The following is a 21,892-nucleotide window of genomic DNA, read 5'->3' on the forward strand; positions in this document are numbered from 1 at the left end:
GGTAGAGCCCCGACTGCCATTCTGACGCACAACTGGGCAGAGAATGCGCCGTGAACGCTCCACCCAGTGTTACTGGGTGGTATGGCAGCGGAGGCACCAAGCGCTTAAGTTTTTTTTTGCAGGGCCGTGAGGCTTCGCGAGAATAACCTGGGCTGCTGTCGCCACGGGAACCCACCCTCTGCGATCGCGTCCCCTCTCCCCCCGCCCCCGCCAGGATGCGATATTGCTTCGGCCCCGGAGCCAGCGAGCCACCGGCCGCTTGCCAGCCTCACGGTGATGTGATCCGGCCCCTTCAAAATAGACCTGGCCTCCCGCCGGCAGGATCAGGCAAAAGGCCAATAGTTAAAATCTGCCACAGTAGAGAAGAAAATAGGTGAACCTGCATTTATATAGCACCTTTCAGAACCTCAGGATGGCCAAAAGCCCTTTACAGCCAATAAAGTACATTTGAAATGTAGTCACTGTTGTAATGTAGAGATGCATCTGTGCTTTTGATTTTTTTTTCTCCTTCCTGTTTTCTCATGTTTCATTGACCACAAATCTTCCTTTAACCAGCAGGTACTAGAATTCGCCTCCCCCCTTCCCCCCCCCCCCCCCCGCCCAATAGACCAGGGAGTGAAAAATCAGGAACCACACCGCTGAAGGCTACCCATATCTCCTGCTGGAAACATATGGATGCTGGAGGAGAATTCTTTCTTAGGCCGTCCCTCGGGAACCGAGGATGACTTGCTTCCACACTAAAAATGAGTTTGCAGGTGACTGATGAGTCCAATGCGGGACCTACAGTCTCTGTCACAGGTGGGGCAGACGGTGGTTGAAGGGGCGGGTGGGTGGGGTGCTTGGGTTGACGTGCTTGGGATGAGGAGAATAGAATCGGGTTTGGCGTGATAGCTCCCATTTCCTGCAAGCGGAATGATCTGCAGCCTTTAAGTCTTGAAATTGCAGAACGCCCAGAGTACGAATATTTCACATGTTTGTATTCAGTTCCTTCGTCCTATTTTAATGGGCTCATTATTAACCCGTTTATTTTACAAATTACTATCTCAGTTAAAATAGCAGACTAGAGAATATGATACGATCACTTTAAGCATTTGTACACACATCTTTAGATGGTGTGATTTTAAGGCCTTGCTGTTTAGGTTCACACTTGCATACCCTATGTAGGGGAAGCATTGAAAGGGCTGCAGGTGCCCTTGGAAACACAGCCCTGGAATCACACCCAAGTGCGAATCACTGCTCAGGAGAAGAGCAAAGAATTTTTTGTATTAGTTCCTAGGATGTGGCGTTGCTGGCAAGGCCAGCATTTATTGCCCATCCCGAATTGCCCTCGAGAAGGTGGTGGTGAGCTGCCTTCTTGAACCGCTGCAGTCCGTGTGGTGAAGGTGCTCCCACAGTGCTGTTAGGGAGGGAGTTCCAGAATTTTCACCCAGCGACGATGAAGGAACGGCCGATATACTTCCAAGTCAGGATGATGTGTGACTTGGAGGGGAATTTGAGTGCTAATACTTTCCACTAGAGCAAGTTCACAGCCTTGCCAGAAAGTTGTGCTTAATCTTGAACACTAGGAAAATACCTTTGTGCAGTTGGAAATAGGGCTTTTGTACAGGCACCGCTGCCAACCCCCCCCGCGCCCAGCTGTTTAAACCAGTGGTGTAATAAGACATCTAAACATGTCACTTTTCCCTTTCGGGAGAGAGTAAAACACCACCTGATTCAGTCAGCCAGAGATGTCGGATTAATTTAACTAAATTGCTCTAGACAAGGACTTTTACCTAGCAGTTTAGTGAGAAATAATTACAATTCAGCCACCCCGTTGTGCTGCAGTTCTGCTTGCATTTATTGAGCATGTGGATCTTTACAGGAATAATGATCTTTGGAGAAAAAAAAAATTTGTTTTATGAAAACAGATATGAAAGACAGACAGCAATTCGATTCCATTTCATTTGAGGTTTTCAACGTGTTTATCAAAGTAGATGTAGTCACTGCTTCAATAAAAGAAATAGAACTGATTTATTAAACATTGCAAGCATTGTACCCCATGCCAGCCGTTTGCTTTCATGAATCTTTCTGCGATTTTTGGCTTCTGCAGTTTAACCGAGTTTGTTTCTGCCAGTTCAGTGCTTCAGGCGGATTGTCAAAGATCCCACGGTAGCATTTGGAGAAGAGCAGGGAGGTTTCCTAGTATCCCGGCCACTATTTCTCCATCAAATGTGATCAACTGGCCATCCATGTCCTTGCCGTTATGTGAGACCCATCTCCGCACAAAATGGCCGCTGCATTTGCCCCACATAACAGCGCTCACCGCACTTCAAGCTAACTTATTGTACGTTAAGTTCTTTTGACACATTTGAGATGCGATATGCAAGCTTTTCTTTCTGTTCCAGGAGCATACAGGAACAAGGATGTCTTACTACAGTTATACAGGGCCTTGGTGAGACCACACCTGGAGTACTGTGTGCAGTTTTGGCCTCCTTACCTAAGAAAGGATATACTTTCCACAGAGGGAGTGCAGCGAAGGTTCACCAGACTGATTCCTGGGATGGCAGGGCTGTCATAGGAGAAGAGATTGGGTCGACTAGGCCTGTCTTCACTTCTTCTTCTTCTTAGGCAGTCCCTCGGAACCGAGGATGACTTGCATCCACATTAAAAATGAGTTCGCAGGTGACTGATTAGTCCAATGCGGGACCTACAGTCTCTGTCACAGGTGGGGCGGACGGTGGTTGAAGGGGCGGGTGGGTGGGGTGCTTGGGTTGACGTGCGCTCCTTGCGCTGCCTGCGCTTGGCTTCCGCTTGCTCCCGGCGAAGAGACTCGAGGTGTTCGGCGCCTTCCCGGATGCTTCTCCTCCACTTTGTGCGGTCTTGGGCCAAGGATTCCCAGGTGTCGGTGGGGATGTTACACTTTTTCAAGGAGGCTTTGAGGGTGTCCTTGAAGCGTTTCCTCTGCCCACCTGGGGCTCTCTTGCCGTGCCAGAGCTCCAAGTAGAGCGCTTATTTTGGGAGTCTCGTATTGGGCATACGGACAATGTGACCCGTCCATTGGAGTTGATTGAGCATGGTCAAAGCTTTGATGCTGGGGATGTTGGCCTGAGCAAGAACACTGACGTTGGTGCGCCTATCCTGCCAATGGATTTGCAGGATCTTGTGGAGGCACCGTTGGTGGTACCTCTCCAGTGCTTTGAGGTGCCTGCTGTACATGGTCCATGTCTCTGAGGCATACACTATTCACTAGAGTTTAGAAGAATGAGAGGGGATCTCATTGAAATGTATAAAATTCTGACAGGGCTAGACAGACTGGATGTAGGGAGGATGTTTCCCCTGGCTGGCGGGGGGGGGGTAGAACGAGGGGTCACAGTCTCAGGATATGGGGTAGGACATTTAGGACTGAGATGAGGAGAAATGTCTTCACTCAGAGGGTGGTGAACCTGTGGAATTCTCTACCACAGAAGTCACTGAGTATATTTAAGAAGGAGATAGATAGATTTCTAGACACAAAAGGCATCAAGGGTTATGGGGAGAGAGCGGGAATATGGTATTGAGATAGAGGATCAGCCATGATCATATTGAATGGCGGAGCAGGCTTGAAGGGCCGAATGGCCTACTCCTGCTCCTATTTTTCTATGTTTCTATGTTTCTAACATCCCTACCCAATATCTGGTTTATGCACATTAAGCCCTGTTTCTAAGACTGTCACTGTGAGGCATAGAAAACAAAAGTTACAATGAGAGGCATGTCAGGGAGGTTTTTTTGCATAATTTCTGAGATAGGGAATTTATAAGCAATACATGTTGATGTTGGGGAATATTGAGGATTGATCTGGCGTTGTAGGTAGGGTTAACATTTTCCCCTTTTTCTATTGCCCAAATGGTCTGTATTTGTGCTTGGGCTAATTGGAAATTGGAAACCAAAAAGCTAAAAAGACAATTTTTTAAATAATAAAAGTTCATTTTTTCCACTTGGTTTTATACAGTGGAGACAGCACGGTGGCATAGTAGTTAGCACTGTTGCCTCACAGCGCCAGGGACCCGGGTTCAAATCCGGCCTCGGGTGACTGTCTGTGTGGAGTTTGCATATTCTCCCCGTGTTTGCGTGGGTTTTCTCTGGGTGCTCCGGTTTCCTCCCACAGTCCAAAGATGTGCGGGTTAGGTTGATTGGCCATGATAAAAAATTGACCCTTAGTGTTAGGGGGGATTAAATACGTGGGGTTACAGGGTTATGGGGATAGGGCTTGGGTGGGATGGCTGTCGGTGTAGGGACCGGGTGCTAGGGTTTGGATGATCAGCCATGATCTCGTTGAATGGCGGAGCAGGCTCGAAGGGCCGAATGGCCTACTCCTGCTCCTATCTTCTATGTTTCTATGTTTCTATAATTAACGAGGTTTTTTGGTGAACTGTCATCATCAAAAAAACAAACTTCACGATCCCACCCTCTGTATCTTGCCTGGTTTTGGATGTGGTGGGCTGGGGGGGCGGTGGGGGTGGGGGGGGGAGGGGGAGGATACAAACCTAGCTGAATGTGTTTGTAGCTTTTGACTTGCAGAAAAATGAGGTGTGCACACTGCGGCTTTTGAACTGTCATTGAGCCTTTTGGTATGAATTATGTTGTGGTTTTTTTTTGCCCTGCCTGAGTGACTTGAATGGGCCAAGGCTCATATTCCAGGATACCAACGAGGCTGAAAAGAATAGGTGTGAAGGTGAGACAAATCAAGCAAGGAAAGTCTGGGAAGGAGCTTCAGAAATGAGTAAAGAATGAGTTAGAGTTGGAGACAGTGCAATAACTGAGTATTCATTTTAGAATTGAGGATGCAGGGAAGGGGCAGTGGAATATGTAAAAGAAATAAATAACGTGCATTTATATAGCACCTTTTACAACCTCAGGACGTCCAAAATGCTTTACAGCCAATGAAGTACTTTTGAAATGTAGTCACTGTTGTGATGTAGGAAATGCAGCAGCTGATTTATGCACAGCAAGGTGAAACAAACAGCAAATAAATAAGTGACCGAATAATCTGTTCTTTTTAAGTGATGTTGATTGAGGAATAAATGTTGGCTAGGACAACTCCCCCACCCTTCTTAAAATAGTACCGCGGGATCGTTTACGTCTACCTGAGAGGGCAGACGGGGCCTCGGTTGAACGTCTCATCTGGAAGAAAGTGCAGCACTCCCTCGGTACTGCACTGAAGTACAGGTACTTGCCTGGATTGGAAGATTAATGCTGAGGGGAGGGGCTTTAACCCACAACCTTCTGACTGGGAGTTGAGAGTTGGCGAGGAGATTCGACGTTCTTTCTCACAGCGATGAGTGTGCGTGCTGCACTATTGATAAGCTATAGAATTGTGGGAGGAGGGTGGAGTAAACATCAAGCTTTAATTGCAAGGTAACTCACTTTGGTTCTTTCTCACTCGAGGGCAGCTTGGCTGGGGATTGCTGTGCAGCACTAGCGGAAGGAACGTAACTGGGAGGAGACAAAATTATTGAAGGCAGGGCAGGGGGCATGAGTAAATTTATTTAAAAAATGAATGCCACCTGATTAGTCCTTTTCTCAGCGTGCTTCCCAGTGCTCACTAAGGATGGAGGGATAATCGCCTTTCATCTTAATAGCCCTTGTGGAAAACACTGGCAAAATTCACAAACTTCGACTAATAGCAGACTGTAGTGAGACATGTATGGTGCTTGACATATATGTTGCGTTTCCCACATTACAACAGTGACTCCACTTCAAAAAAAAAGTACTTCATTGGCTGTAAAGCGCTTTGAGACGTCTGGTGGTCGTGAAAGGCGCTATAGAAATGCAAGTCTTTCTTGACGTAGCCGCTTATTCTGTGGACGGTGTCTAAGTGGATAAAGGGTCTACGCATTCTGTGGCCTTGAGCAGTTTTCAGCCCAGCTCCTTGGGTCTGGGAGGATCAGCAGTTGTGGCAGACATCTAATGAGCAATGTTCTCCTAATTTTTTTGGGGGGTGTGCGGCCCATTCACAGTTTCACGTGTGGGGGAAATTTAACATTGGAAAAGCCGATCCTGGGCTGTGCGGGAATGGCAGGCAGCCGCACGGCCATGCAGCTTAGAGGGAACATTACCATTCCCACTTGGACCTCACCGTCCTCGGCCTCTTGCATTGTTCCACGGAAACTCAGTGTAAGCTCAAGGAACAGCAGCTCATCTTCCGATTAGGCACTTTACAGCCTTCCGGACTCAATATCGAGTTCAACAATTTCAGATCATAACCTCGGCCCCTATTACATTTTTACATATATTTTATCCACACCTTTGTTTTGGCCCTTTTCTCCCCCCCCCTTTTTTCTCTCTCCCACATGGCAGCCGTCTCCCATTCTGCCAGCGCATTTCACACCTAATCTAGAGCCATCTTTTGTCTCCACTAGTCCTATCACCATCTCGTCTCGTTTTGAATACCTCTTAGTGTCTCTTCACTTCTCTTTTGTTCTCTCCCAGCCTGGCCTCTTAATCTATTTCATTTCCTGTGCTTCTTTAGTCTTGACAAAGGGTTTGACCCGAAACGTTGATTCTATTTTCTCTCCACGGATGTTGCCTGGTCTGCTGAGTTTTTCCAGCATTTTCTGTTGTTATTTCTAATGAGTGCATGGTCTTCACATAGGGATCACACACAAGGGACCTACCCTGTGGGTGGGTTGGGGGAGATACATCTCATACTAGGATTTTTTGAACATTTTTACATAAAGGATTTGGAAAACAAGAGGTACTTTTAAATGTTTGTTTGGTTTTTAAAGCAAACTATATTTACTCAATTTAAAAAAGGCACTGAAACAATTGGTGGTTGATGAGTGAAGCTTTGATCCTGTCTCCCCGTAGATTGTAAAAAAATAAGCAATTTGTTATCCTGTCTCCGCAATTGATAAATATCTTGTACCCAATTTGCTAGTAGGTCTTTGGCCCCTTCTAACTGTGAACAGAGGAAAACGAAAAAGGACCAGAGACATGGGCAGTGGGTCAGGTTTTTGTTGATAAAAGCTAGATCCTGCGAGGATAGTCCGGTCCAGCAAAGGCTGCAAAGTCAGGCAGGTTTTAGACAGGATGTTGCAATGACTTGGGTTCAGAAGTTGTCATGCAAGAGGGTGGCTAAGAGTTATTGGGGGAAAAATTCTTAAGGCGCTAATGGGGTGCAAAGCAACTATCTCCCGGGCGCGGTGCCACCAGCGCCTCCCGCGAAATTCAGTGGGAGGTTAGCAGCGGCGGTAACTGTTAGCGCCCAGGCCGCGCTCTTCGGTGGCGCCCCCCCGACTTACCACCAGACGCTATGCCTGACGGGGTCAGGGGGGCCTACCTGCGGCTGGGGCGGCGCTAGTTAAAGGGGAGGTGGCGGGCGGCCATTTTTGTTGCTGGCCGTCTGCCAGCACCTGTCCCCGTTGCTGTCCCCGACCCCCGTGAATCCTCCCCCCACTCCCGCGGGGTGCCTGCTGCTCTCCATGAGGCCGGCACTCCTCTTGAGGGCCAGGCTCGTTTTCCCGGCACTCCCGATCCTTGGTGGCCCAGCTGGGCGCTGGGACGTGCTGCGCCAGGCCGCTCCCCTTTAATAAGAGGCGGAAGGCCTGCAGTACCGTGGCACGACGTGCCGCAATATTCCCTCGCAGCCCCCCAAGAGGGAGGGGAGCGCTTCCAGTAGCGCCCCGCTTGTTCTTGGGGCGCTACCATTCAATTTTGGCCGCGGGGGTGCTAATATTTTTAGCGCCCCGGTGAGGTTAGCACCCCACAGGGGGCGCGACTCAATTTTTCCCCCATTTTGTTTGTCAAGTAAGACAACCCGCTAGTGTGAAGAAGCATAGCATCTTCGTTATTTTTGTATTATGTGCGAAGACCAGCTGTGCTATTTGAGCTAAGCGAATCCATTCATAAACTATTGCTCTGAATGTTCAGCTTTAACAATTTGTCCCTGGCTTCATCTTACCACGTGCTTCCTTGGTCCACCTTTTGAAGCGATTGAAGATGCGCACGTGAAAGGCACGCATATCCAGTTCAGAACACAAGAGGAAACTGCTGTTAAACCCCTGGGTTATGCTATTGTATAGTTAGATATTGGGCAGTATGGACACATAATATGAATATTAAGGGAATCAAGGGATATGGGGATAGTGCAGGAAAGTGGAGTTGAGGTAGAAGATCAGCCATGATCTTATTGAATGGCGGAGCAGGCTCGAGGGGCCAAATGGCCTACTCCTGCTACTATTTCTTATGTTCTTATTATGTTCTTAACCTAAGATGCTCAGACCACTTACAAGAATGACCAGTACCACTGTACCCGAGAGTATATCTAAGATGAGACCCTAAACTTGTAACAATTCTAAGACGCAGAGGACATTTGTTTTTTGTGTACTGTAAAGGTAAAAAATGAAACAGCAGATGAAAGCCAAGCCCCCAGGCGTCGTTGCTATAAACCTGTTTTATCGTTGCTTATCCCCATATGTATTTCCTTTGCCAAAGGCTCATCCGTGGCAATTAAAGATTAATTTTGGCTGTTGCCAATTTTTAATTATAACTGGACCGTTCAAAAATTGATCCGTGACATGATTCTAATGCAATTTGCATTTACTATGCTGTATGAATAGGAAGTGCAGATGTTAGCTGTCATGTCGCATGACAGTGCGGCTGTACGCCAAGCCAGAATGTAATTTTTGGGGGATGTTTAGCTTCCTATAATAACACTCGGATGTAGCAGTTACTGAGATCTTTGTATACAGGCGGACAGATTGGTTTCATTCAGGATTGTCTACAGTAGTGAGCGGCCAATTTGCTCCAACAGTGGCATGTTGGCTCCTGTCTGAAGGGTCAGAATTTGAGATCCAGGCTCTACTCTCATTCAAATCTTGATTGCTCTCTTCGCGGATAGCCGGCTTTCAGCTGGGTGGCTGGATGGAGAACTTCGCTATATCGGCCTCGCAGGAGTATTTGTTGCATTAGCTGAATGCTGAGTGGTGTTTGTAATGGCTGTGTGAAGTCCCACCATCTAGACCGTCCTCTTGGATGGAATGGGAGGTAACGGTGGGGATCTAATATGGAAGGAGGGGGAGCAAATAGCTGGAACTGTGATTCTCTCTCCCGTATCGGCAGCTTTGGTAATCACTTCACCCAGTGTGGAACTGCGCCACAAATGCCAGGTGGTTTCCAGGTACAATCCCTGATCTGTACATGGCCAACTGACCTAAGCTGAGTGTCGCATTGAAACCAGCCTCCAGGCGGTGCACAAGAACACCCCCTCGCTCTCTTCTGATTTTTCTCTCGCTCTCTTTGAAGATGTCCTTGCCCCTCCATTCAGTGCTTTGTCATATTGGTGTGGGTAAGATTGACAATGCCCCCGTTTGAGGGACTGACACACGCTAGCCCCCCTCCCTTGCTCCCAACCCTGTGGCATAGCCTACTGATATTGTAAGGTGCTGCACCGCTAGTGCTTCTAGGTTTTAGCGTTTTGAGGGATTCAACAACATGAAATTTTTAAGCGCCTTTTTCAGGCCATCACAAAAGCATTCAGGGCTCATTAATTACCATAAATCCCATGAGAAATAAATGTTAGACATTTGGAAGTAAAATGATGTACTCTCCCTGAGATGAAACCATGTACTCTCCCTGAGATGAAACCATTTACACAGAGTTGAAAAGCTTTATTTGCGCTGGATAAAATCTGGTCAATTTTGTAGGAAAATATATGTAGAAAGCTTTTCAAATAATCTTAAAGCACTTATGTACTGGGTACGGCAGTGCAGCGATTGTTACTGGGCTAGTAAACACGAGTTCAAATCCCACCATGCTAGTTTGAGAAGTTGAGTTTAGTTTATAACAAAAAAGTTGGTACCAGTAAAAGTGACCAAGAAGCTGTCTGATTGTTGTAAAAAGTCCAACTGGTTCACTAATCACCTGTAGTCCCACATCAAAAAAAGGACTTTTATTTCTACAGCACCTTTCGTGACCTCGAGATGTCCCAAAGCGATTTACAGCCAGCTAAGTATTTTTGAAGTGTAGCCACTGTTGTGATGTAGGAAACGCGGCAGCCAATTTACACACAGCAAGCTCCTACAAACAGCAATGTGATAATGACCAGATAATCTGTTTTTTTAATGATACAGATTGAGGGATAAATATTGGCCAGGACACTGGGGAGACGCCCCTGCTCTTCTTCGAAACAGTGCCGCGGGATCTTTTACATCCACCTGAGAGGGCAGACGAGGCCTCGGTTTAACGTCTCATCCAAAAGACGGCACCTCCGACAGTGCAGCACTCCCTCGGTACTGCACTGGAGTGTCAGCCTAGATTTTAAGAACATAAGAAATAGGAGCAGGAGTAGGCCAATCGGCCCCTCGAGCCTGCTCCGCCATTCAATAAGATCATGGCTGATCTGATCCTAACCGCCAATCCACTATCACAGAACCATCTCCTGAATCTAACAGAATTAGACACACGAAATAGGAGCAGGATCAGGCTACACGGCCCCTGGGCCCGCTCCGCTACCCACAGGGCCATGTCCGATCTGAACCTAGACTCATGTCCACATTCCTGCCCGCTCCCCGTAACCCTTAATTCCCTTTACTTCTAGGAAACTGTCTATTTCTGTTTTAAATTTATGTAATGATGTAGCTTCTACAGCTTTTTGGGGCAGCATATTCCATGGACCTACCACCCTCTGAGTGAAGTAGTTCCTCCTCATCTCAGTTTTGAAAGAGCAGCCCCTTATTCTAAGACTATGCCCCCTAGTTCTAGTTTCACCCATCATCGGGAACATCCTCCCCGCATCCACCCGATCCAACCCCTTCACAATCTTATATGTTTCAATAAGACCGCCTCTCATTCTTCTGAACTCCAATGAGTAGAGTCCCAATCTACTCAACCTCTCCTCATATGTCCATCCCCTCATCCCCGGGATTAACCGAGTGAACTTTCTTTGTACTGACTCGAGAGCAAGTATGTCTTTTCTTAAGTATGGACACCAAAACTGTACGCAGTATTCCAGGTGCGGTCTCACCAATACCTTGTACAACTGAAGCAATACCTCCCTATTTTTATATTCTATCCCCCTAGCAATGAAAGCCAACATTCCATTGGCCTTCTTAATCACTTGCTGCACCTGCATACTAACCTTTTGAGTTTCGTGCACCAGGACCCCCTTGTGCTCAAGTGTCTGGAGTGGGACTTGAACCCACAAATTTCTGACTCGGAGGCAGAGAGTGCTGCCCACTGAGTCACAGCTGACAATGTAGTATGACTCTTAACTGTCCACTAAAGGCCCTCCAAACCACTCCGTTGTTTCAACCTGCTGCAGAGAATGCTACATGGACTGCAGGCGTTTAGGAAGAAAGACTTGCATTTATATGGCGCCTTTCATGACCACCGGACATCCCAAAGTGCTTTACAGCCAATGAAGTACTATTTGAGGTATAGTCACTGCTCTCTGTGTGAGCTCGCTGAGTGCCAATTGGCTGCTGCGATTCCCACATTACAACAACGTGGCAATAACCAGATAATCTGTTTTTTTTTGTTATGTTGATTGAGGGATAAATATTAGCCAGGACCGGGGATAACTCCCCTACTCTTGCAATAATGCCATGGGATCTTTTACGTCCACCTGAGAGAGTCTCTGGAGCGGGACTTGAACCCACAACTATCTGACTCGGAGGCGAGGGTGCTGCCCACTGAGCCACTGGCTGAACACCACCTTCACAGGGCATCTAGGGGTGCTTGCCTTGCCAGTGATGCCCACATCCTGAGAATGAATTTTAAAAAAACTTGATTCTTCAGGTAGATAGTGCTGGGGGTGGACAGCTGTGTTTTGATTCTATCATAGTGTCAGCCGTGACTCAGTGGGTCGCACTGCTCACCTCTGGGTCAGAAGAGAGTGGGTTCAAGTCCCACTCCAGAGACTTGAGTTGCCTCGTTTCCTACATTACAACAGTGACTACACTTCAAAAAGTACTTCATTGGCTGTAAAGCGCTTTGAGATGTCGTCCGGTCGTGAAAGGCGCTATAGAAATGCAAGTCTTTCTTTCTACAGTATAGCATGGATTACATGATCCTAGTTTTTAACCTAAAATTATTATTTTTTTTGGCATTGGTTTATCCTCTAATCAAAATCCATTCTTTTTCATTTTATTGCATGCTGGATCTGACTTCCTTAAAAACCTCTAACTCTCTCCTCTTGTCCTGCGCTCTGATTGTAAGGAGCTTGACTGTAATACTCCCGCCCTCTGCGGACACGCGCACAGAATCCGACTGCAGTCAGAATATGCAGGCAGTAGCATCGTCCTCTGAAAATGTAGGTTATCGCTTTGGATAGAGAGCCTTTGTTAGAACTGACCAATGAGTTCTCGCAAAAGGTCTTCACCTGAAACGTTCACCTGTCTTTGCTCGGTTCTCAGATGCTGGCATTGGTATTTCTAGTGTCAGCCGTGGCTCAGTGGGCGGCACCCTCGCCTCTGAGTCAGGGGGTTGTGGGTTCAGAGTCCCACTTCAGGGACTTGAGCACATAAAGCTAGGCTGACACTCCAGAGCAGTGCTGAGGGAGTGCTGCACTGTCGGAGGTGCCGTCTTTCGGATGAGACGTTAAACCGAGGCCCCGTCTGCTCTCTCAGGTGGACGTAAAAGATCCCATTGCACTATTGGCCAATATTTATCCCTCAACCAACATCACTTAAACAGATTATCTGGTCATTATCACATTGCTGTTTGTGGGAGCTTGCTGTGTGCAAATTGGCTGTCGCGTTTCCTACATTACAACAGTGACTCCACTTCAAAAGTACTTCATTGGCTGTAAAGCGCTTTGAGACGTCCGGTGGTCGTGAAAGGCGCTATAGAAATGCAAGTCTTTCTTCTGTTTCAGACTTCCAGAGCATACAGCTTTGCATGTACTTTTCTGTATGCAGTTATTTACATAGCTGTGTATGTACCGAGCTGTGTATGTACCGAGCTGTGTATGTACCGAGCTGTGCTAGTTTCTCTTACCCCTTTGTGGTAGTCAGTGCCTGTGTGTCCTCGCTCCTTCTGGAGGAGGCTTCTCTGATGGTTGCGATGATGTGTCCCGGTTTTAATCTCTGAGGGTGCTGGTGCTGAACTGCTGTGCTTTAATATCATCACAGCTGTTAGCTGATCTCAGTGGGGTTGTCACATTATCCCCCCTGCCCTTGGCTTAGAGGGTGGAAAATTGCCCTACCGTGAGTAGGCACCTTCAGGAGAGGAGGGCATTATTCCATTAAATGGCACTTTGATCGTATCTACAGAATCAATGATGTCCAAACATTTTCTTTTGATGGTTGTTACAAATATGTTTTATTAGTAGAATCTCACACACCCTGATCCATAGTTTGTGATAGTTCACTTCGAATAATTACCTTCCAGCCTTGTAATGTATTACAGCAAAACATAAATAGAACTTGGGCTGTAAAAAGTCTTTGAGACCTTCAATGATGTGGTACCCTGCCTGCACCTGCACATTAATGTCCAAAGCAAATATTTGCACGGGTTTATTATTTTATTGCTATTTGAAGCTACAGTGCCTTGTGTTTACCAGCTTGCCTTTGTTAAACCAAACGGTTTAATAGATGCTGTAAACTTTATAGATAGCAACAGCGTGTGAGATTCAGGACAGCAGCTTAAAACTGCTGCACTCCTCCAGACATTACACATTCTCTCTATTCAGTAAATGTATTTAGGAGCCATGCTGATTTGTACAGTGTAACAGTAAAAAGAATCCCCCCTGGACTAAACGCCATGTTTTTCAAATTCCGTTGGTTAATTGGGACCCAGTCTACAGGCATTGAAAACCCTGAATCTACAGCACCCTTGCACCTTATTGAATAAAATGATAGTGCTTCTTTATACACATGAACTGTTGCGGTCTATCACAGTGGCACTGATTTCTCACGTTTTTTTAAAATTATTCGTTTATGGGATGTGGGTGTCGCTGGCAAGGCCAGCATTTATTGCCCATCCCTAGTAGCCCTTGAGAAGGTGGTGGTGAGCCGCCTTCTTGAATCGCTGCAGTCCATGTGGTGAAGGTACTCCCACAGTGCTGTTAGGGAGGGAGTTCCAGGATTTTGACCCAGTGACGATGAAGGAACGACGATATACTTCCAAGTCAGGATGGTGTGTGACTTGAAGGGGAACTTGGAGGTGGTGGTGTTCCCATGCGCCTGCTGCCCTTGTCCTTCTAGGTGGTAGAGATCGCAGGTTTGGGAGGTGCTGCCGAAGAAGCCTTGGCGAGTTGCTACAGTGCATCTTGTAGATGGTGCACACTGCAGCCACGGTGCGCCGGTGGTGGAGGGAGTGAATGTTTAAGGTGGTGGATGGGATGCCATTCAAGCGGGCTGCTTTGTCCTGGATGGTGTCGAGCTTCTTGAGTGTTGTTGGAGCTGCACTCATCCAGGCAAGTGGAGACTATTCCATCACACTCCTTACTTGTGTCTTGTAGATGGTGGAAAGGCTTTGGGGAGCCAGGAGGTGAGTCACTCACTGCAGAATACCCAGCCTCTGACCTGCTCTTGTAGCCACAGTATTTGTGTGGCTGGTCCAGTTAAGTTTCTGGTCAATGGTGACCCCCAGGATGTTGATGGTGGGGGATTTGCCGATGGTAATGCCATTGAATATCAAGGGGTGGTGGTTAGACTCTCGCTTGTTGGAGATAGTCATTGCCTGGCACTTGTGTGGCGCGAATGTTACCTGCCATTTATCAGACCAAGCCTGAACGTCGTCCAGGTCTTGTTGCGTGCGGGCATGGAATGCTTCATTATCTGAGGAGTTGTGAATGGCGCTTAACACTGTGCAATCATCAGCGAACATCCCCATTTCTGACCTTATGTTGGAGGGAAGGTCATTGGTGCTCATATCTGTTGCAATGACATTGCGTTACTTCCTACAATGTCTTTTCCTCAGCCTGTTTGCCTCCGGTGTACCACAGGGATATATCCTTGCTCCCCCTCCTCTTCATTGTTTACGTGCTAACCCCTGGGATATCCAGAAGCACAGGTTTAGCACCCATATGTATGACCCACCCTCTTCCTCATCTACATTCCACAACTACCTGTCCACAATCGAAACTTGGATGAGCCAAAATTTTCTCTAGCTTAATGTCAGCAAAACTAAAGCCATGCTCTTCAGCTTCCATCAGTACCTGTGTGCCCCCCTGGCTTTGCGTCCATCAATCTCTCCAGCTGCCACCTCACAAGGTGCAGAACTCGATGTACTATCAATCCTGAGCTCAGCCTCTTCCTGCTCATCCACTTGATCATGATGGCTTTCTTCACTTCCACAATATTGCCCCTCTCCTCCCCTAATTTTACCCCACCACAACCTTAGTCCATGTCTTCTTCACCTCAAGGCTTGATCCCTCTAATACTCGCCGACCCTGCTTCCCCACCTCAACCCTCCCACAAATCACAGCTCATTCGGAATTCTGCCGTAGCTTCAATCACCGTCCCGTTGGCCCACTCCCTTATCCTCTCCAAGTACCACTGTGCCCCAGCAAGTTACAATCAAAATTCTTGTTCTCCCTTTAAATCCTCCCTTTAAGTGATATCCTCCAGCCATATGTCCTCACAAGCCCCCTTCACTCCTCTGACACTGAGATACCCTTTGCTTCCCAAACCACTATTACGCTCCTGTTTTCTGGAACTACCTGCCTGGTTTTCTCCGCTTTGCCACCTCCCTTGCTGCTTTTGAAAACCTCTTCAGAACCCTTCTGCTCCATCGTGGGGTTGGGGCTGGTGTTGGGGCTGGTGTTGGGGCTGGTGTTGGGGCTGGTGTTGGGGCTGGTGTTGGGGCTGGTGTTGGTGTTGGGGCTGGTGTTGGTGTTGGGGTTGGTGTTGGGGCTGGTGTTGGTGTTGGGGCTGGTGTTGGGGCTGGTGTTGGTGTTGGGGTTGGTGTTGGGGCTGGTGTTGGTATTGGGGCTGATGTTGGTGTTGGGGCTTGTGTTGGTGTTGGGGCTGGTGTTGGTGTTGGTGTTGTTGGTGTTGGGGCTGGTGTTGGGGCTGGTGTTGGGGCTGGTGTTGGGGCTGGTGTTGGGGCTGGCGTTGGGGCTGGCGTTGGGGCTGGTGTTGGTGTTGGGGCTGGTGTTGGGGTTGGTGTTGGGGCTGGCGTTGGGGCTGGTGTTGGTGTTGGGGCTGGTGTTGGGGCTGGTGTTGGGGCTGGTGTTGGGGCTGGTGTTGGGGCTGGTGTTGGGGCTGGGGTTGGGGCCGGTGTTGGGGCCGGGGTTGGTGTTGGTGTTGGGGCTGGTGTTGGTGTTGAGGCTGGGGCTGGGGTTGGGGCTGGGGTTGGGGCTGGTGTTGGGGCCGGGGTTGGTGTTGGTGTTGGGGCTGGTGTTGGTGTTGAGGCTGGTGTTGGGGCCGGTGTTGGTGTTGGGGCTGGTGTTGGTGTTGGGGCTGGTGTTAGGGCTGGTGTTAGGGCTGATGTTGGGGCTGGTATTGGGGCTGGGGTTGGTGTTGGGGTTGGTGTTGGGGTTGGTGTTGGGGTTGATGTTGGGGCTGGTGTTGGGGCTGGTGTTGCGGTTGATGTTGGTGTTGGTGTTGGGGCTGGTGTTGGTATTGGGGCTGGTGTTGGTGTTGGGGCTGGTGTTGGTGTTGGGGCTGGTGTTGGTGTTGGTGTTATTGCTGGTGTTGGTGCTGGTGTTGGGGCTGGTGGTGTTGGTGTTGGGGCTGGTGTTGGGGCTGGTGTTGGGGCTGGTGTTGGGGCTGGTGTTGGGGTTGGTGTTGGGGTTGGTGTTGGGGTTGGTGTTGGTGTTGGGGTTGGTGTTGGGGCTGGTGTTGGGGCTGGTGTTGGGGCTGGTGTTGGTGTTGGCGTTGGTGTTGGCGTTGGTGTTGGCGTTGGGGTTGGCGTTGGCGTTGGCGCTGGCGTTGTGGCTGGCATTGTGGCTGGCGTTGGGGTTGGCGTTGGTGTTGGGGTTGGTGTTGGGGTTGGTGTTGGGTTGGTGTTGGGTTGGTGTTGGGGTTGGTGTTGGGGTTGGTGTTGGGGTTGGTGTTGGGGTTGGTGTTGGGGTTGGTGTTGGGGTTGGTGTTGGGGCTGGTGTTGGGGCTGGTGTTGGGGCTGGTGTTGGGGCTGGTGTTGGGGCTGGTGTTGGGGCTGGTGTTGGGGCTGGTGTTGGGGCTGGTGTTTGTGCTGGTGTTGATGTTGGTGTTGTGGTTGGGGTTGGGGTTGGTGTCTGCCTTTGACTCCCTGCCCTAATGCTCCCTATTTCCCCTCTTCCCCCCCTGCTCATGCTCACTGCTTTTCTACTCCCCTCCGCCCCTAACAGAAATCACTTTGAGCCATCTTCTGCAGCGAAGGATGCTACAGAAACACAAGTTGCATTCCATCAATTGAATTGACCAGCTACTGTGAGAACAAAAGCAAAATACTGCAGATGCTGGAAAGATAGTGTGAGAACTTTGGCTGCGATTTATTCCATTATATCTCTGGAATACCCCAGTGAGAGTATGGGATGTAGTATCGTTTCTTTAAAATTAAAATTGTAGGTGTACATGACATTTTCCTTTGAAGATGAGGGTAAGTGCGGAGATGCTTTCAGTGTCAAATAATATCCACCACATCAGTAACTGGGCTGAAATTGCACTGTACAGCAAGGAGCACAATGGTATGAAATCTCCATCTCTCCTAATGTTAAAATAATGGACACACATGAAATTTCACATGAAACCGGTGACACGTTTGTTACCAATAACACACAGCGGGATTTCAACCTAATGTTTTTTACTTTTTTTTTAATGAAATTGTAGGAAACTATTTTAAATTTTGTTATTTTCCCAAAACTGGGAATGAAAAAGCATTTTAAAAACATAACCGAGAAATAATTCAAAAGAGGAGGCACTTTCTAATTACCTGACGGTGACTGGGGATCTCCTGTTTCCTGGGTAGCATTTGCTTCTTTACAAGCTGTGCCACCGATCATCAGCGAGAGAGGATTCCAATTTTATACAGTGCAATGTGGCTGAGACATTCATTGAATTGACGGATCATTTATATTTTTATGGAAGTTGAAGGGAGGGTCGGGGCTGCTTTTTATGAGTGACTTTAAGGTGGAGTTACACCACTGTCGCATGGGTGAAGCAGTTCCCACTTTGTGGCAACATAGAAGTGGCAGTGAAACTGCAGAGTCCATGGGGGTGATTTTGCCAGCCCTAGGGAGGTGGGTAGGCGGGTATGGAGGCAGGACAACTGGGAAAATAGCAGAATTTGGGGCCGGGTGCCCAACCTGCCTCTGTGCCATCTTGCCATGAGGCGGGTGGCCATCCCGCGCCGGGTCCCGTCTCCTTGGAGGCGGGAAGGGATTACAGCCACTTACCTGCCTGGTAACAGGTAGTTAACAGGCAGAAAATAGGATTATCCCCTTTTTGCCCACACAAGTGTGGGCTTCCCGAAGGCTCCAAAACCCGCCAGGGTCACCGAGACGAGTAGTGGGTCTGCGGGGGTCGGAGGGGTCCAAAAGTGTGCTGTGGGGGGGAGTGATGGGTGCAAGAGTGGAGAGGTGAGTATCTGAGGTTAGAAAAAGTGTACTTACTTTTGTTTCTTCCTGCAGGCTTCAGTCGGTGTGTATGTGGAGAGTCTCGAACCTCCGCGATAGAGATGACCGATAGCCGTTGCATTCTCCAGTGCAACAACCATCTCCTTTCTGCAAAAGAAAGAGATTTGATGAGGTCTTGAATTCAAGACCTCATCAAACTACAGAGAATGTAGTTCTGTAGAAGGGTTTCGACCCGAAACGTTGACTCTATTTCTCTCTCCACGGATGTTGCCTGGCCTGCTGAGTTTTTCCAGCGTTTTCTGTTGTTATTACAGAGAATGTCACTGTTTGACAGCTTCACAGAGCTGTCAAACGATGACAATTCATCTGTCAAAAATTTCTGACAGATGAAATGTCATATGTTGACGTTCTCTGCAACCGGCTTCCCCTTGATTGGCCTGCTAAACCCGCTGGGCCGGCTTAACAAAGTCAATCAAGCGAAAATAGCGTGGATTGGCCAGAAGTTGATGGAGGCGGGACTGAAACCCGACAAGTGGGAGTCCCGCCTCTAAAAGCTCCCCATTGGCAAAATCACCCCCCCAGGTGTCGATCTGACTTGAAGTCGGTGCTGCAAGAACTCCTGGATGCCATCTTGCGCCCCTTGACCTTGACACTGCATGGTGTATGACTCAGGGTTTGGGGGGAAAGGCCTCTTGTTGTCTGGTGGATTTCCCTGGTGCTATTTCCCAGCCACCCACCTCCCAGTGTTTTGAGAGAGTGGACATTCTCGCACGCGGCATGCGCAGAGCTCTCTCCTGACTGTCAGAGTGTGATTCACAGCTGCAGTAACGTGGCTGCGAAACACAAGTGTGCAGCCAACAGCCTCGCTATACCGGCAGTATAAAAGTCAGATGTGCCCAATTATATTTAAATCCATTTTCTCTACTCATTAGGTCATTTCCATTCACTTCGTATTTTAGTTGCATGTGAACTTGCTTTGATTTGCAATACAGTTCAAGATCTATTGCCGGAACATAGGAGACCACTGATTGATTTAACCATAACTTAAAATAAGTGTCGAAGCAAATTGTATGTGGACTGTTTGGAAGACGTGTACTTGTCATTCAAACTTCCACTGAAGGGGAAGAGAAGCTTAGGAGAGCAATTTTCTGTTCAAAGATCTGCCCCTCCATCTCCGTTTGAAACAATATGATAACTCCTATATTTGTTATTGATCAAAGAATGCTGTCCTCACAGAGACCCATCCCTTCTGTGACGTATATCACAGGCAAAGGCTGCATGTGTCCCGATTCCATTCCCTGCGATAGGAGACTACAGTTTCTCTGGCCTCCTTTGGTCTGGAGTGAAGTGGTGCACACTGCTGGCTGGATACTGCCACATACTCTGCTAGCAGAGAGTTACATAAGAACATAAGAAAGAGGAGCAGGAGTCGGCCATTTGGCCCGTCGAGCCTGCTTCGCCATTCAATAAGATCATGGCTGATCATCGACCTCGTCTCCACTTTCCTGCACTATCCCCATATCCCTGGATTCCCTTAATATGCAAAAATCTATTGATCTCTGTCTTGAATATACTCAACGACTGAGCCTCCACAGCCCTCTGGGGTAGAGAATTCCAAAGATTCACCACCCTCTGAGTGAAGAAATTTCTCCTCATCTCAGTCCTAAATGGCTGACCCCTTATTCTGAGACTGTGACCCCTGGTTCTAGACCCCCCAGCCAGGGGAAACATCCTCCCTGCATCTACCCTGTCAAGCCCTGTAAGAATTTGGTATGTTTTCTGTGGTCAGCAGCTCTGGACCCTGCTCCAAGTACAATGAAGTGCTAGCTCCCATTGCAGCAAACGGAGGCTAGACCTTCCTTTCCACGGCGTTCCTGGGCCAAAAAGAAAAGCACTGATAATTTCATGAATTATTTATTTAACACTATGAACTTGTTCTTGAAAATACTGTGCAGAGCAGTATTGTGTAAACCCATGGTTTTTTTTTCTTTGCCATTACAGGTGAAACAAATCATGGAAGAAGCTGTTACCAGGAAGTTTGTGCACGAGGACAGCAGCCACATCATTGCCTTGTGTAGTAAGTAGCACCAAACACAGCTTGCTTGTGGTCAGAAAGCACAGGTTAAAAGTAGAAAATGAATTGGATTGAGCTGTATTACAGAAGGATGCGCGCATCCCCATCAGTACACAAAAATTTCACTTGATGTTTTGGAACAGTTCAACGCACATGGTTATAATTTTTTCCACTTTGAACCAAAAGTTTTATTGGGTACACAGTCAATTGTAGTGTATTAAAAGGTAGATTGATACTTACTTGAGAAGTGACGGTTTTAAGGGATGTAACAAAAAGGCAGGGAATGGGGATTAAATAGATAGAACTGCCATGGCTAGCATAACTAGCGGGCTTGTTGGGCCGAATGGCCTACTCTTGTATCCATGTTCCTAATTTTCTAGAGTGGAGATGCAGCAAGTCTTTGGATGACATTCAGTCACTTTACTAATGGTGTTGTGTTATGTTGCTGGCTGCCACCAGTACTGTAATTTCTTCATGTAGGAGCAGAATGAGTGAATCTGAATCGTGCGTCTCCAGTTAATAGTTAAGGAACCTTATTGCATGTTGGCTGCTCACAGTGGCAGTACTTTATTACACCTTTACTGGAGTCACTGGAGTTCATTCTACTGGCATTGTAGCCCATGTTCTAAAATTCCCATTTCATAAACAACTGTTTAGTGCACTTAAAGGGCCAGATCCCATCAGATCTGCGACTGAGATTCCACTTTTACTCACACATGCCTGTTTTTCTCCATAATTGATGACTTCCTGGTGAAATGGGAATGTGCAGATTGTGAGAATGTAATCCTAGGTTGTTAATTTGTTTGGGGGGGGGGGGGGGAAAGGCATCCCCCCCAAGGTGCCATATACTGTATATACACTGCAGCCAGCATTGCCTTGCGTGCTCGCCATCACCAGCCTGGCACCTTTCTCAATAGAAAGGGCTGAGACTCCCTCAACATCCAGCTTGTTTGCGACCACAGGCAGCGCATCATGCAAATATGTTCCCGGTTTCCTGGCAGCATCCACGATGCATTCATCCTACGCCAGTCCTCTGGACTGCCTTTGTTCCAACTGGGCCGTTGGGTGACAGGCTGGCTACTCTCCGTCCGTCCGCACTGCCACCATCCAACTGCTTTCTTCTAGCCTAGCCTCCCGAGTCTTGCCCTCACTTCATTACAGATAAAAAAACATCAACACCAAATCCAGAACAAAAAACAAATTTATCCAACCGCTCCATTCCATCTGTGTCTAACGGTTAGCAGAAATAATTAAGAATCACCCGTGCGCAAGCCCTAATTGTGCCTGTCTTCAATGCTCGTTTACCTATCGAGGGGCTCCTACAAGGTGTTTCCCCAGTGGCTATAGGTTGGGAGACG

At 48.0% G+C, this 21,892-nt stretch overlaps 1 protein-coding gene across 2 annotated transcripts in view; it reads left to right on the forward strand.

The window, feature by feature from the left end:
- sgsm2 (small G protein signaling modulator 2) overlaps positions 1-21,892 on the forward strand; it is a 290,127-nt gene that overhangs the window by 18,238 nt on the left and 249,997 nt on the right. For both annotated transcript variants that reach the window (XM_085964840.1, XM_085964841.1), the window contains exon 2: positions 20,462-20,537. In XM_085964840.1, coding sequence (XP_085820966.1) covers positions 20,462-20,537 — 76 coding nt within the window. The remainder of the gene's footprint in view (positions 1-20,461; positions 20,538-21,892) is intronic.

The sequence above is a fragment of the Somniosus microcephalus genome, chromosome 22 (genome assembly GCF_052327205.1).
Source record: "Somniosus microcephalus isolate GS21.2 chromosome 22, FLI_Smic_1.0, whole genome shotgun sequence".
Taxonomy (NCBI): Eukaryota; Metazoa; Chordata; class Chondrichthyes; order Squaliformes; family Somniosidae; genus Somniosus; species Somniosus microcephalus.